We start from the raw sequence: 16,740 nt of genomic DNA on the forward strand, positions 1-16,740 counted from the left end.
ATTTTGCAAATTGGACCATACTGGCAAATTGTTTCTTCGTCTAAAATTTTATTTTTAAATTACAAAATAACACTACTTTTTTCTTCTTCCCTACCTCTGCTCTCACTCTTTGTTCTTGAGAGTAATTAGAATTAATTTTTTATTCAACAAAAAGTATACAGGGGGCGCCTGGGTGGCTCAGTCGGTTAAGCGTCTGACTTCGGCTCAGGTCATGATCTCACAGTTTGTGAGTTTGAGCCCCGCGTCAGGCTCTGTGCTGACAGCTCAGAGCCTAGAGCCTGCTTCGGATTCTGTGTCCCCTCGTCTCTCTGCCCCCTCCCCTGCTCACACTCTGTGTCTCTCTGTCTCTCAATAATAAATAAACGTTAAAAAAAAATTTTTTTTAAGTATGCATAAGTATACTTCACAAACGAAATTCAAATTATCTGTGTTTAGTTATTTATAATGGGATAAGAAGACTCATTATTTTATATCCCGAAATTAGGTGTCATAAATATAACGCTTTTGTTTTAGTTAGCACTACAATCACATAAGTGTAGAACTGGTCAACAGGATGAAAGAAAACATCTCACTAAGGCAGATGAAGTATGCATATAGGAAAACATAAAAGGATACATATTAAACATGAAAAATATTTCTGGGGGAAAGACATGTGGAGTTCATCATACATTCTATGTACTTTTGTCTGTTTCTCCTTTAACCAGTATGTTATTTTTGCAATACTTTTGTAATACTGTGTGTTAAAAAAAAGACTAAGTATGTATATTAAGTTATTTGTTGAGTGGACTCACTAACAAAGAATTTTCTTGGTATTCTTTTCTAAATTTTCATAAGTTTCTAACCTGAAAATATATTGCTTTTGTAATCAGAAAAAAATGTAAAGAAAAAGTTAAATTTTAAAAAAGAGAGACTTGGAAAAGGGAAGGGACTGAGGCATACTTCAGTCTCTAAGAATACACTGTATTTGTTTTTACTGATCTAAAAACACTAAAAAATGGAAAAATTTACATGCAAAAATAATACAAGCCAAAAAATAGTAAGACTTACCAATTGAAGTAAAAAAGCCTGGATGGGCCAAAGATTGGGGAAGTAGAATCCCTACAATTAAAATATACCAGATCATCTTGGAAGACTTAATTTTTCAGGTTCACACACCTACAAGAGAAAATATGGCCATTACAAAAAAAAAAAAAAAAAAAATAGGGTAGGAAAAGTTCTCAATCTATTTTTCCTATGAACAAATTGTAAGTCAGACCCTAAGGTTGCCCTAGATTGTTATTAACTCTTATAAATTGATTTAACAATTTAATAAAAGCAACTATCATTTTTCTTTTTTTTTTTAATTTATTTTTATTTATTTTTGAGAGAGAGATAGCAAGCAGGGGAGGGACAAAGAAAGCAGGAGACAGAATCCCAAGCAGGCTCTGCACTCTCAGCACAGAGCCATATGCGGGCTTGAACTCCCAAACTGTGAGATCATGACCTGAGCCAAAGTCAAGAGTCCGATGCTTATCCAACTGAGCCACCCAGCTGCCCCTATTTTGCATATAACTAGAGTACTAACTTTATATTTCATGTTAAAGAAAAATATAAATGACAATTTATGCTTAAAAATTCAACCCGAGTTTGTTTTCTCCTTAGTTACTACTATAATTAGAGTAATTAGATAATAGCACCTCTTTCAGATAGCCTGAAAAATAAGTGTTCTCTGTGATCTACATCTAAACCATGAATTTCCCATAAAATATACAACTTCATTAAAGTAACTTAATTTAAATATTACTAAAATACTTTCTAAAATGTTAGAATACGTTTTAAAGGGGAAAAGAAGGTTTCAGAGCCACTGATTAATCCTTCAAATTACTAACTTGTTTCATCTTTTTCCCACATGCCTTTAAATTTTAAAATAAATTTAATTAAAAGTTATAGATTTGGGGGCACCTGGGTGGCTCAGTAGAATAGGTGTTAGCTCTTGACTTCGGCTCAGGTCATGATCTCATGGTTTGTGGGTTCGAGCCCCACGTTGGGTTCTGAGCTGGCAGTGCAGAGACTGCTTGGGATTCTTTTTCTCTCGGCCCCTCCCCCATTTGCATGCTCTGTCTCTCTCTCTCTCTCAAAATAAACTTAAAAAAAAAAAAAAAGTCTGGGGCACCTGGGTGGCTCGTCGGTTAAGCGTCCGACTTCGGCTCAGGTCATGATCTCACGGTCCGTGAGTTCGAGCCCCGCATCAGGCTCTGTGCTGACAGCTCAGAGCCTGGAGCCTGTTTCAGATTCTGTGTCTCCCTCTCTCTCTGCTCCTCTCCTGTTCATGCTCTGTCTCTCTCTGTCTCAAAAATAAAAATAAAACGTTAAAAAAATTTAAAAAAAAAAAAAAAAAAAAAAAAAAAGTCAAAAAAAAGTTGTAGATTTTAGGGTGATGAAAACGTTCTAAAATTAACTGGTGATTGATAGTTGAAGAACACTGTAAAAGTACTAAAAACCACTGAATCATGACCATTAAATGGGTGAATTGTATGGTATATGAATTATATCTCAATAAAGCTGTTATTTTTAAAAAGTTGTACAGAATCCAAAAAGAATAAACAGACCTGTAGATTTAAGCTAGTAATTTCTCTCAAAGGACCTTGTGTTGAGGTTTTTCTATCTACTGTGTTCTATGTAAAAATTCTTAGCCTAGTACATAGCTGTGGATTTTTTTTTTTTTTTTAACTTGGCAGCAAACCCTTTCTTTCTTTTTCCTTTGTCACTGGTAGCACTGACTACTAGAATGGATTCTTCATGGCAGGTGCAAGTACCAACTATTCAGCAGAAAGATTTACCCTTCTTTCCCAAATGTCCTGATAGCACTCTTTTCTTGCTCCCCCACCATCACATACATGGACTTTTAAGTCCTCCTTATTACCTTAGAAAAGAATCAGTTACTATAACAGTACTTTTTGCCTCAGTAACAGGCTCACATTTGTTACTCTTCTTGTCACCCTATTCTTCTGAGCAGGCACCTCTGACTCTTTCCAAGTGACTTCACCTAAACCAACAGGTTGAAGTTCACATTGGAAAGCTCCCTATTCAGCCAAAAAAAAAAAAAAAAAAAAAAAGGTAAACGAAAAAACAAACCTACTTTTTCCTTCTTGAAACTCAATAAAAAATAGATCACCACAAAAACTGACATTCTGGAAGTACTCCTAAGTCTCCTCCCTTAAGTTTGCCACAAACTTCCAGAACCACACAGTAGTTGGCTACTTTATAGTAACTCTCTTGGCTCTCTTGGCTACTTTATAGTAACTCTTTGGGAAGGCTTCTAGAATGCAGCAGATGCAGACACTTCCTCCCCTGGGCTCCTGCCAAAGCACAAGGCTTTTTCAAACTACTGGGCTGTCTGATGAGTCTAGAATCTTCTCACTGTTTACACAGATTTCAGCCATAATTTTCTCCGTGAATAAATGTTATTTAGAAAATACAAATGCTTTTGCTGTACTAATAGAAGGCTAATCAGAAATGTTGTCTAAACGTTTAACTCTGATAGGGAAGTTTAGATTTGTCGGGTAAGAGGTTATGATTTTTTCATAGCTAAAATATATTTTGTCACTAAAATTTTTTGTCATCTTTCACTGTCCTTAAACCTCTCAATGAATCAAGAACTATTCGTCTACAGATATCACCAAAGTTTGAAAACTACATTTTAAGAATGATAGAGCTTACATAAAAATTCAAATCATTAATCAAATGAAGAATAAATTATACCTTTACCTTACATCATGCTGCAAATAAATTCTAGATGGATTAAAGAGCTATAATCAACAAAAAACAACAAAAAGAAAAGTTACTGGATCTCTAAAAAGAGAATTTCTGAACTTTAAAAATGATACAAACAACTTATCAAAAGACAGATGGAATTTAAATATGCAAAATAATCTAGGCTCATATACATTTTAAAAACCTATAAACTACAAACTAGGAAAATAAAGAAAATAGAGCTCATACAAATCAATAAGACCACTAAGATATTAATAGAAAAGTGGATTAAGAACACAGAAAGTCACAAAAGAAAAACTAAAAATAGTTAAACAAAAAGTTCACTGAGTAATCAAGGACTTTTTTTTTGTCCTTCAAATGAATAATTAAACAAATTTAACAAATTCACAATTAAAAATATTGATGGTGCTATATATATGTCAAGGAACTTAAAATGAGTATGTCCTTTAACTTGTGAATTTAAATAAAAACACAAATTTTAAAAATTAACAAACTCACAGTCATTGCTGGTGAGAATGCAAAATGGTACAGCCATCTTGGAAGACAGTTTAGCAGTTTCTTAAAAAATCAGACATACTCTTACCACACAAAACCTGCACATGGATATTTACAGATTTCTTCATAACGGCCAAAACTTGGAAGTAACCAAAATGTCCTTTAGTAGGTAAATAGATAAACGTGGTATACCCAGACAATGGAATATTATTCAGTGTTAAAAGGAAATGAGCTATCAAGCCATGAAGAGACATGAAGCAATCTTAAATGCATATTACTAAGTAAAAAAAAGCCAATCTGAAAAAGTTATGTACTGTATTAGTCCAATTATATGACATTCTGGAAAAGGCAAAACTATGAAAACAATAAAAAGATCAGTGATTGGGAGATGGGAGGATGAACAGATACAGCACAGAGGATTTATAGGCAGTGAAAATACTCTGTATGATATCATAATGATAAACACATCATTTATTTTTGGACATACATTGTCCAAACTCACAGAACATATAATACCAAGAGTGAATGGGTAATATAAACTATGTATGGACGTTAGGCTATTATGATATGTCAATGTAGATTCATTAACTATAACAAATGTACCATTCTGGTGGGGGATGTTGAGGCTACACATGTGTGGGGGTAGGGAGTATATGGGAAATTTCTGTACAGGTTCTTTGCTATGAACCTAAATTGCTTTTAAAAAATAAAGACTTAAAATAAATTAACATCATACAACTCTAACCCTGGTGGAATCTGTATTGAATGAGATTAAGTTTCCACTACTCTGACAGAAAATCATAAATAAATACTGATCAAAACAAAGAAAAAACTTACTATAATATGATCATAACTACGCATGAAAATATGCAGAGGAAATTCACCAAAATGTAGTTGTCTCTGGAAAGAACATTAGGTCATTTTTTTTCTATTTCTCTGTATTTTTCAGATGTCCCAGGGTATATTTACTTTCATAGTGACAATATATACAAAATAATAAACCTAAAACATCAACTCCCATACTATGTAGGTCACCCTAAGCTTTTAATGAAGTGGTTAACTACTCTCTAATACAAAAAAGTAGCTAACAAATACTATCCACATTACAGCATGTTCCATATTCTAACTCTATATGCCTCCAGATTTCTCTCTCTGCTACAAAGATAGTAAGCTTATATAAAAGCAACCCAGATATCTAGCCATGAACTACAATGTCAGAGTAGTATACTTTTCTATTATCCTTCCTCCTAACAGACATATGATGCAGGCTAAGTCAGTCGTTGACACTTATTCCCACGAACATAACGTCTCAGAGGTGGACTTGTGAAATGGTAAAAAGCAGCTCCTTCTGGAGTTGCTAAGCTCATAGGATGCAAATTGGGAGCAACACATTATGATCTTTCCCACTTGTCAAAGACACCTAGGAACCCAATCTATAAACAGAACAAAGTCATGCAGAGATAATTCCAAGCTCCATAGCCCTGATTCTTCCAATTATTGCTTTGAATCTGTGAGCTACCCCAATAACGTTCCAATCCAGCAAGGGAGCCTCTAAATTCCCTTTTTAAGGAATTTAAGTTAGTTCAAGTTGAATTTCTGTCACTTACAATGGAAAGTTCAGACCCACACAGCATTACCAAACTACCACGCCAACTTAAACTAGTTAATAAAAAGGAAGATAGCCCTATACAACAGTAGTTCTCAAACTTTAGCTATATCAAAATCACCTAAAGGTCTGAGGTACTTAAATAATTTATACAAGTTCAGGTGATGGTGATATTGATGGTCTGGGGATCACACTTTGAAAACCACCAGATACAAACAAATCACACAAAAGGTGCTCTCCACCTTTAAGACAGTACAATTTTACTTCAACTTATTTTTTGAAAAATATAATTGAATTTCTAATTACTCTAGTGAATAGTCCTCTAATCTCTTTTAATACTATGTCCCATCCCCATTTTTTCAGAAACCTTAAGGGGTGCCTGGATGGCTCAGTTGGTTAAGCATCAGACTTCAGCTCGTCATGATCTCACAGCTCGGGAGTTCAAGCCCCATGTCAGGCTCTGTGTTGACAGCTCAGAGCCTGGACCCTGCTCCAGATTCTGTGTCTATGTCTCTCTGTCCCTCCCCCGCTCATGCCCATGCACCAGCACTCGCTCTCTCTCTCTCAAAAATAAATAAACAATAAAATTTTAAAAAAAAGGAACCTTAAGTGACATGTTAATAAGCAAGCATATCTTTATCAATCACAGGTTTTTAAAACAATGGTTTCCTTACTTCTGATGTCTCATTTCCATTTACTTCCATCTCCATTCAGTTAACAGCTTGCAATGCAAATCATTATAAGCATCTAAGAGTCAAACATCCTAAAAGACATTAGGGTTTTATCAAAAATAGCAAGCTCAGTGGGTAAAACATGTGACTCTTGATCTTGGGGTTGTGAGTTTGAGCCCTATGATGGGTGTAAAGATTACTTTAAAAAAAAATCTTAAGAAAAAAATAGAAAGATACAAAAGTCTCCTGTTCTAAGTCCTAAAACAAGTTTGAAGTAGAATTTAAATGGGTTAAAGAGGATGCAAGGAAGGTAAATCTCAGCTGTCTAAAAAGACTAGACTCAAAAAAAAAAAAAAAAGAAAAGAAAAGAAAAGAGCAGGACCTGGGTGGCTCATTCAGTTAGGTTTCCAACTCTTGATCTTGGCTCAGGTCATAATCTCACAAGGCTCCGCGCTGACAGCACAGACCTGCTTGGGATTCTCAGTCTCCCTCTCTCTGACCCTCCCTGCTCATGCTCACTTTCTCTCTCTCTCAAAATAAATAAATAAACTGAGAGAGAGAGAGAGAGAGAGAGAGAGAGAGAGAGAGAGAGAGAGAGAGAAAGAAAGGAAAAGAAAGGAAAGGAAAAGAAAGGGAGGGGAGAAAGCCAAAGAGGAGTCAAAGATACAAAGATAAGTTTATATGGCCATAAAATTTAGTGCTGAAACACTACAGAAAAATTACAGATAATATTTTGGACTTGGTTAGATGGTAGGTTCATCAGTGTTTATTATCTAATTTGTATAACATACATGTACATAACACATAATGTTTAATATGTACGAATATTGTATTTTAGAAACTATGAGGACAGATTTCTCCCATACTGTTTTCTAAAACAGTTTTCTAAACTGTATGGAAGAAATCTTTCTGGAAAACATATTCTCAGGTAAGCCAGGATAAAAACAAATAGCAAAGTGTAATATTTATCCAAAACTTTCCTACAGTCCTTCTCCCAGGAAAGTCCAATCCCATATAGTCACAGGTCAATCAAACCTGGGAACAGATTTTAAAGCAGTTCTACTACATTGTAAATATTTACAACTTTGAGTTATCAGGATTCATTGAATTGTACGTACAAGTTATTCAATGAGTTACTAGGAACAGGGTACCTGGCAAATAATTCTATTAGCCTTTCATTCTAACATTTTTCTTCCAAGAAAAAAAATTGCAACATTTTAAAAGGTTGGTCTTTCCCAGACAAATCATCAAAAATTAATAAGGCTGACTAAAGAATGCTTGATATTCTAATCTAAACTTTCTCTGACACTAAAAATTTTCCACGGGTCTCCTTGCATCAGTCTCTCCATACCTTCCATAACTACTCCAAATCTTCTTTTAGAGGGCTCCAACTTAAGTTTACTTAACCTCATACAAATCCCACATTCAACTGTTGGTCTTCCTGACATCTGTTAGACTTTAATTTTTTTGACAGTTTTTATAGTCAAAAATTAGGTCTTCTTTTTTTATATAATTTTTTTAATGTTTATTTTTGAGAGAAAGACAGAGACAGAGCATGAGGGGTAGGGAGGACAGGGGGCATGCAGAGACTGGGAGACACAGAATCCAAACCAGGCTTCAGGCTCTGAATTGTCAGCACAGAGCCCAATGTGGGGCTAGAACTCATGAACTGTGGGATCTTGACTGGAGCCGAAGTCAGACCCTCAACCAACTGAGCCACCCAGGTGCCCCCAAATTCAGCCTTCTAATTTAGGCTATTACAATGTGGTATATATCAAGACTTGGCATGTCTCTTCCATATAAGCAAGATGGATTTTCTAAAACAACTAAGAGTACTTAACTAACAGAACTAAGTTACATTTCTGTTCTTCCCTATAATCCCTCTGGCAAATTGCCATTTGTTTTAACTTAACACCATGAATTCCAGTCATACTTCTCCCAAAGAGAGTGAGCTACAGCTCTAGTAAATACAAGCTGACAGACAAGTGCTTTTATGGTTATGACCAACTTTTCTATCAAAAACTCAGAAATCATGTTAGCCTCTTTCCCACAGCTTTCTGTACTTGAGCAGTGAACCCAGTCATTGGCTTAATTCCAAATGAACAGCATTTTGAAATTTGATTGGAAAGAAGCTCTAAGTCAAGATCACCCTTAACTGAAAGTACTACACAGTCTGTCTTTTGGAGGTTCCTGCAAAATTCAAAGTCTTTCCAGTCAGAAAGAACCTGAGTATATCATTTCAAAAACACACACCTATTTTTGTCTGTGTGGTACTTCTACCGCGACTACTTTCTTCTGGAAACTGTCCCTTCTACCTTTTTTTTTACTGCCCAATCTACCTTTAATTCATCTCCATAGTTTTATCAATCATGTTAAACAGCATGATACTTCTCCCTCACCAAGTGGCCAAAGTTCTTTCCTGGAAATTTTGAAAATAAAATTGAGAAAAAAAAGGGCAGGCACTCTTTGAATGCCCGAATTATATAAAGCTCAAAAGTAACAGACCAAGTTTTGACATATGGGCCAAAAAGTAAATGAAATTTATCTAGAAAGAATAAAAAATGAAGCAGATATACAGAGAGAAAGATGGACGAGAGACAGAAGAAAACATTCTGATGTTCCAGATACTCTTGAAGTCTAATCACATTCCTAACCTCAATTGTTAAGACAACTCCCTTTCCTCACAATACTTACATGAATTCTACTGTGTGCTAGTATAAGTTGGGTTTCTGTTCAACCCAGAGTCCTAATTAATAGTTTCTCTCATTAACCCTACAGTTAATATTCTTATAGGCAAAATAAATAATACAGTAATTTTTTTTGGCCTGTTAGAAATCCAATAAGTGCCACTTCTGTATCAGAGATACAGAGTTTAGAATATTACTTTAATCCATTTTTTAAAAAATATTTAAATTGGAATTTGGATTCAAAATTGAATTTAAACTTGCTTTGTTTTCCTTTACCAGTATTCTGCCTCACATTTGTTTCTGTGATGGTTATATTATTACCTAGCAAGCACACCTGTGGTTGTGAAAATAGTACACCAAAAAAGAAAATCCTCAGTTACTAATGTACTAGATTTGCATAGGTCTTTTAAACAGTTCTAGTTTCCACCTTACACAAAATAACTAGGAAACATATAAATTTCAAAAGTGAGGGGCGCCTGGGTGGCGCAGTCGGTTAAGCGTCCGACTTCAGCCAGGTCACGATCTCGCGGTCCGTGAGTTCGAGCCCCGCGTCAGGCTCTGGGCTGATGGCTCGGAGCCTGGAGCCTGTTTCCGATTCTGTGTCTCCCTCTCTCTCTGCCCCTCCCCCATTCATGCTCTGTCTCTCTCTGTCCCAAAAATAAATAAAAAACGTTGAAAAAAAAAATTAAAAAAAAAAAATTTCAAAAGTGAAATATGTATTTCACTTACACACCATGGAATATTACTTGGCGATCAAAAAGAATGAAACCTTGCCATTTCCAATAACGTGGATGGAACTAGAGTGTACTATGCTAAGCGAAGTCAGTCAGAGAAAGACAAATACCATATGATCTCACTCCTATGTGGAATTTAAGAAAGACACAGATGAACACAGGGGAAAGGAAGGAAAAACAAGATAAAAATGGAGAGAGAGGCAACTGTGAGAGACTCTTAAAAACAGAACAAACTGAGGGTTGCTGGAGGGGAGGTGGGTGGGAGGATGGGCTAAATGGGAGGGATGGGCATTAAGGAGGACACTTGTTGGATGAGCACTGGGTATTATATGTAAGTGTTGAATCACTGGGTTCTACTCCTAAAACCAATACTACACTGTATGTTAACTAACCTAAATTTAAATAAATAAATTTAAAATAAAAGTGAATAAAATATATTATCAGTTTAAAAAAACTGAACTTAAACTCAATGTTTAAAGTTTCTGTTGCAACAACAAAAGTCAAGTTCTCCTAAACCAGAAACATTTTACAAATAAATATAGGCCGATGGAGAAAGTTTGAGAAAGAAATCAATCTTATTATTTATTATTAAAATGGTGCTATTCTTCAATGACTTTTAAACTGTATAATATACCCAACTATTTCAAACACTTCAGTTAAAAATGCATAAATTTCCCAATGTAGGAAAAAAGGTCAGGATTCTTGTGTCCAGAATACAGAATATAAAAAATTTACCATATGTGATATTAAAAGCCCCCGAATTAGTAAGATTCATCAATAATGTCCACCTTTATTTGGTGGTCCCCTTAACAGGAAGCCAAATAAGGAGAAAAGGTATCAAAATATGAGGTCAAATTTGACCATCAGCCAGTAATTTAAAAAAACACAAGTAATTTAGATGGAAGGGTCTAAGAGGATACTTGACACATAGAAGACACTTAAGAAATGATACTTTTGGATGTGAGGCAAGAATTTAAGAATAGATGGACTTGTTGCCAAAGATGTCTCAAGGGATGTAGAAAAAGAAAAGACTTGGTGAATGGTGGGAAGCCCAGGAAACCTCAATCCTGGGCTAAGACAGTGAGAAGGAACAAGTAGCCTAGTCTACTAGCAGACAGATGCAGACTTTCATAATTTAAGAATTTGAGTAGGAAAAGTGAACAGAGGCAGTGGAAGGGAAAAAGGAAAAGAAGCAACCATTAAATTATGCATGTTTTATTTGTGGCTTATAAATGCTGGTATTTCCAAATATTAACATAGTCTATATATTCTAACTTTAAGAAAGACCTTGCAGCATCTTCTCTTGGCTATATTAACTGGTTTATATTAATGAAACTGAGTATTTAATAACATAAATGTCAATAAATATTGATTAAATTAAAAAACCAGCAGTAATATAAAAAGCAGCAATCCTTTAGCGATTCAAACTCTTAAAACTAGGTTTGTTTTCTACTTTGAAGATTGGGGAAATATATATGTGGGGAAGTTTTAAAGTCTAATCTCTAAGTTTAAAGATTTTGTATACACACACACACACACACACACACACACACACACAATTAAAACTTCACACAGTAATGGGGCGCCTGGGTGGCTCAGTCAGTTGAGCCTCCGACTGAGGCTCAGGTCATGATCTCACGGCTTGTGGGTTCGAGCCCCGCGTCAGGCTCCATGCTGACAGCTCAGAGCCTGGAGCCTACTTCCAATTCTGGGTCTGCCTCTCTCTCTCTCTCTCTCTCTCTCTCTCTCTCTCTCTCTCTCTCTCTCTGCCTTCTCCCACTCATGCTATCTTTCTCAAAAATAAACATTAAAAAAAAAAAAAAAACCAAAAACTTCACACAGTAATTAACTACAAAAATGTTACCTGAGAAGTGGAATCACAATTATCTTCACTCAACCTCTGCATTTTAATAAACATTTAATAGAACATTTCTATTTCTGTAAGTAAATAAGTGAGCTAAAAAACAAAGTCAAAGTAGCACAAATTCAAATCATGGACAGAGTTAGCAAAATCCAAATATTCAACTCCCCAGCTCTACTAGTTGACACAATACCACTATCAATCCCTTTTGCTCCAAAACAAATTTCATTTATTTTTTATTTACCTAGGAAGTCCTGACAAGACAATGTTAGTGTCTTCACCGCTCTAAGGATATAAGTGAAAAAGTAAAATTTAGATATTTACATTTTAGAATTTTTAAGCTTAAATAAGGAACATGAGGTGATGACAAAATATTCCAAAAGCAGAATTTTCAATGAAATATGTAGATCAGTAGAACAAAATAGAGAATCCAGATACAGAAAATGGATCTGTTTGGGGCGCCTGGGTGGCTCAGTCGGTTAAGCAGCCAACTTCGGCTCAGGTCATGATTTCGCGGTCCGTGGGTTCGAGCCCCGCGTCAGGCTCTGTGCTAACAGCTCAGAGCCTGGAGCCTATTTCAGATTCTGTGTCTCCCTCTCTCTGATCCTCCCCCATTCATGCTCTGTCTCTGTCTCAAAAATACATAAACGTTAAAAAAAATTTTTTTTTAAAAAGAAAATGAATCTGTTTGACAAAGGTATAAAGGCAACTCAATAAAGCAAAAATAGTCTAGAGTAGTAGTTAGATATTCATATGCAAAAAAAATTTTTTGTTTGAGCACCTCGTATTTCCTAATGGACAATGGGTAGCTCCCTGCCCAGGAATTTATATACATTTTAGGACAAATTCCATTTTTCTTTCCCTCTACTCATTCTAGCCTTCAATTCCCTCCTTTTTTTCTAATGCCAGATCCAAAGCTGTCAAGTTCAGAAAAATATATATGGAATAAAATCACATACACTGGAATAGGGAGAGATAAATTCATGATTGCAGAAATGTGAATCTAGATACGAGTTTCCATTCAACACATACTCAGATTTAATATCAACTAAAATGTTGGTACTGTGCTTGTATAAGCATGTAACTTTCCTGTCTTATTTCTCCTACAAAACATTTCTCATCACTCTTTGGATTTTCCCTAGGCTACCAGGCACATTATAAATGCTTTTAAAATTAAGTTGAGTGGGGGCACCTGAGTGGCTCAGTTGGTTAAGCTTCTGACTTCAGCTCAGGTCCTGATCTTGTGGTCCGTGAGTTCAAGCCCTGAGTGGGGCTCTGTGCTGACAGCTCAGAGCCTGGAGCCTGCTTCAGATTCCCTGTCTCCCTCTCTCTCTGCCCCTCCCCTGCTCATGCTGTCTCTCTCTCTCTCTCAAAAATAAATAAACATAAAAACAAATTAAAAAAAATTTTTTTAAATGCTCCCATGGTTAAAAAACTAAATAAATTAAACAAGTTAAATTAAATTCAATTAAGAGGAATGATTAAGTTAGTTACTACTAACCAGGAACCCTACCTTATTTCAACATTTATAATACATTGGTAATACAGTAAATTGATTTTTTACCCATTCTATTTCCTCAAACTCAATCTGATCAATTATCGGGAATGAAATAATGTGAATCAGAAAACAGACAACCTGGGTCCAAGTTCTAGTGCTGACAGTTACTGTATTCTTGGGCAAATTACTTGACTTCTCTAACTCTCAGTTTCCTCATCTGCAAAATGGGGGTGATATAAAACTACCTCACAGAATTATTTTAAGGATCAAATTATATATGAAACAACACTTTAAAAAATATAAAGTACTTTCATTATTATCAAGTAGATTTAAAAAATCTCTTTTTAGAGCCTAGTCCAATGCCCCTAGAAAATTCTTTCAGGGGTAAGAAAAATTACTGATACAAGGTTTCTTGTCAAGTGTTTCTTTTCCTAAGGAAAAAAAAAAATGCAGATAGAAAACTGGTTAAAGTTTATTGTAGCTATACAGGTGTATAAAATAAACCACTAATTTATAGCCTTCTCTTTGCACTACTTATAATGGAGAAACAGTTCAAATGCCCAACAAGAAAGAAAGGATGAGTACATTAATTTAACATATTATAACATTACTATTTAAATGAAAAATAGGTAAACCACCAAAACATGGACATATTTATATGAAACACTAAGCAAGAAGAGGAAGAAGTCTAAGATAGTATGCATTCACAGATGACACTATGTAAGAAGCATGAATCCTGTACTGTATTTTTGCCAATGTCCAACCAAATATACTAATAGTCAAACTTACCATCCAAATCAACATCAGGAAAAGGAATGTTTTTCATTATACCAAGTTCAAAAATTACTGGAGTAATCTTTTTTTTTTTAAGTTTATTTATATATTTTGAGAGAGAGATAGCATGAGTTGGGAAGGGACAGAGAGGGAGAGAGAGAAAGAAAGAGAGAGAGAGAATCCCAAGCAGGCTCCACACTGTCAGCACAGAGCCAAATGCAGGGCTCGAACTTATGAACCGTGAGATCATGACCTGAGCTGAAATCAAGGGCCTGACTGTTAACCAACTCAGCCACCGGGGCACCCCATTGCTAGAGTAATTTTAATGAAGACTTTTGAATTTCTAGTTTTTATTAAGGCACAATATTTGGCCAGAAAAAAACTAATGAGAAGATAGCTTCAATTTATACAAATAAATTTCATTGAGTAGAAACATGAATGAAGTTTTAACTAGTTTCACAAATACACATGCACACTTTATTTGGCTTGTCTCTTACATATTCATATATTGTACACACACCATTATGATTTAATTATAAGATTTAAGTTCTCACTGTAAGAAGAGGACTGGTTTAATGCCAAAGGCCTATGCAATTTATTTTTGTTTACATTCAAGCATTTCCCACTTTCAGAATAGAACCAGAGATATTACAACAGAGATATTACAACAGACAGAAGGGGCAGCCAGAAGGGGGAGCAATGTAATATACGATTGCCTAGGCAATTTAGCAACTTAATAATTCTTTAACTTCTGTTAAAACTCTTTCAGCAAAAGTTTATTGTTGTCATCTATATACTCAAGTCCAATCAGACTTAGAAGCTCAGTTCCATTTTCATAAATATTCAAGAAATACTGCATCAAGATACCTAGATGTACTTAAAGATTAACTTTTTTTATCCTTATAATTTACAGATGTGTGGGGTTGGGGGAGGGGAGTATCTATAAACGGTATATAATATTCCATGCAGATGTTTGCACTTGCATTTTCTTTTTTTTTTTTTTAATTTTTTTTTCAACGTTTTTTATTTATTTTTGGGACAGAGAGAGACAGAGCATGAACGGGGGAGGGGCAGAGAGAGAGGGAGACACAGAATCAGAAACAGGCTCCAGGCTCCGAGCCATCAGCCCAGAGCCCGGCGCGGGGCTCGAACTCACGGACCGCGAGATCGTGACCTGGCTGAAGTCGGACGCTTAACCGACTGCGCCACGCAGGCGCCCCTGCACTTGCATTTTCTGACCCAGGATCCATACCTCTGTCAGATTCTCAATGCATTTCATGACCTTAAAATAAGTTGAGAACTGTTACTATGTATCTCACAGGGCACACTTTTCAAACCTAAGAGCAGTAATTATATCCCAGTTGATAATTAATTGCTAAATAAATTAAGGCATTCCTTCCACAGAAAAGAAGGCTTGCAGCTTTACCACTGGGTCCCCAGAATAACTCTTGCTGCATCCCTGGAATAAAAGCAGGAGTTTGAACTTAATCACCTTATGAAAGACACTGCTTGTCAGTATACAACCCGCTCTGCAGTATTAGAAAAGGTTAACTAACATCTCTTTATCAAAAAGCCAAGATTCACCTGCAACAACCTGGACCACCTAGGTGACAGAAAAGCTTTCTTTTTTCAATAGTCTTTTGCACTGTCTAAATTGTTCTATGGTAATTAAAAGTTATATATATTTATTTTATCTGTTTTACTACCTTAGTTACCAAGACACAAAATGTCAAATGTAATTATCTGCTTACCAAAGTCCTGGCTTTTAGTACTTCAAAATAAAACTCATTTTACGATCTCAAAGGAAACAGCATAATCCATCTAAAAGGAAACAAAGTAGTCCTCTTCCTAGTTAGTCTATGTTAAATCTATAAAAAGCACTTGCCATCAGCTATCTAAAATACTGGCAGGACTTAAGGCATAATGTTTCAAAACCAAAACTGACATGGCTTTTAAAGGTAAGTGATAAAACCTACACTTCCCACAAAAAGGAAAAGGTAAAATTCAAGGTTCTTAAAATTCTGAAATTATACTCACAGGCCAAAAAGCCAGAGTTAAAGAAAAAAAAACACATAATGTCTATTTAAACTTCAAATGGAGGCAAAACATGTTAACGGTTGTTCACTTTCAGCTTATTGAATATTTTCTTAAGGTATGTATCCTTAAGGTATGTATCCATTTGCTCCATAGAAACTCGACCAGAAAATCCTTTCAGAAGGTTTTATAAATTAAATTCCAATGTTCCTGCTATTTCATCTGATTATTTCAGAAGACTAGCCTCATTCATAAGGCTATTCACACATCTAAACCTAAAAGTGGAAACACGTTTCTTCCCAGAAACTTTTTTTTAATGAGCAAAAACTATGAAAGAACACTGCTGCCACGTCTTTTCCCCTCCCCCCCTCACGTAGTGGCTGTTTCATCCCTTTGGAGTGCATTCCAAGGGAAAGTCCGGGAGCCACAGCTCTCGGAGAAACCAGAAACAGTTAAATTGAAATTGGCAAGCCTCTGTGGCCTTTCAGATCAATTCCTAAAAGGAGAGCTAGCTTCTTCATCATCCCTTTCTTAAAGCAAACAGCGCAAAATTCCAAGAGTCTTCACTCCCCGGAACGCATGTTTGTGTCTAAAAACTGAACTGTATTTAATACATTCGATTATTTA

At 35.5% G+C, this 16,740-nt stretch overlaps 1 protein-coding gene across 2 annotated transcripts in view; it reads right to left on the reverse strand.

Annotated features, from left to right (window-relative positions):
- Positions 1-16,740, reverse strand: part of P4HA1 (prolyl 4-hydroxylase subunit alpha 1) — an 89,232-nt gene that overhangs the window by 71,363 nt on the left and 1,129 nt on the right. For both annotated transcript variants that reach the window (XM_058696662.1, XM_058696663.1), the window contains exon 2: positions 1,048-1,155. In XM_058696662.1, coding sequence (XP_058552645.1) covers positions 1,048-1,123 — 76 coding nt within the window. In that variant the 5' untranslated portion in view covers positions 1,124-1,155. The remainder of the gene's footprint in view (positions 1-1,047; positions 1,156-16,740) is intronic.

This window comes from Neofelis nebulosa, chromosome 13 (assembly GCF_028018385.1).
Source record: "Neofelis nebulosa isolate mNeoNeb1 chromosome 13, mNeoNeb1.pri, whole genome shotgun sequence".
Lineage (NCBI taxonomy): Eukaryota > Metazoa > Chordata > Mammalia > Carnivora > Felidae > Neofelis > Neofelis nebulosa.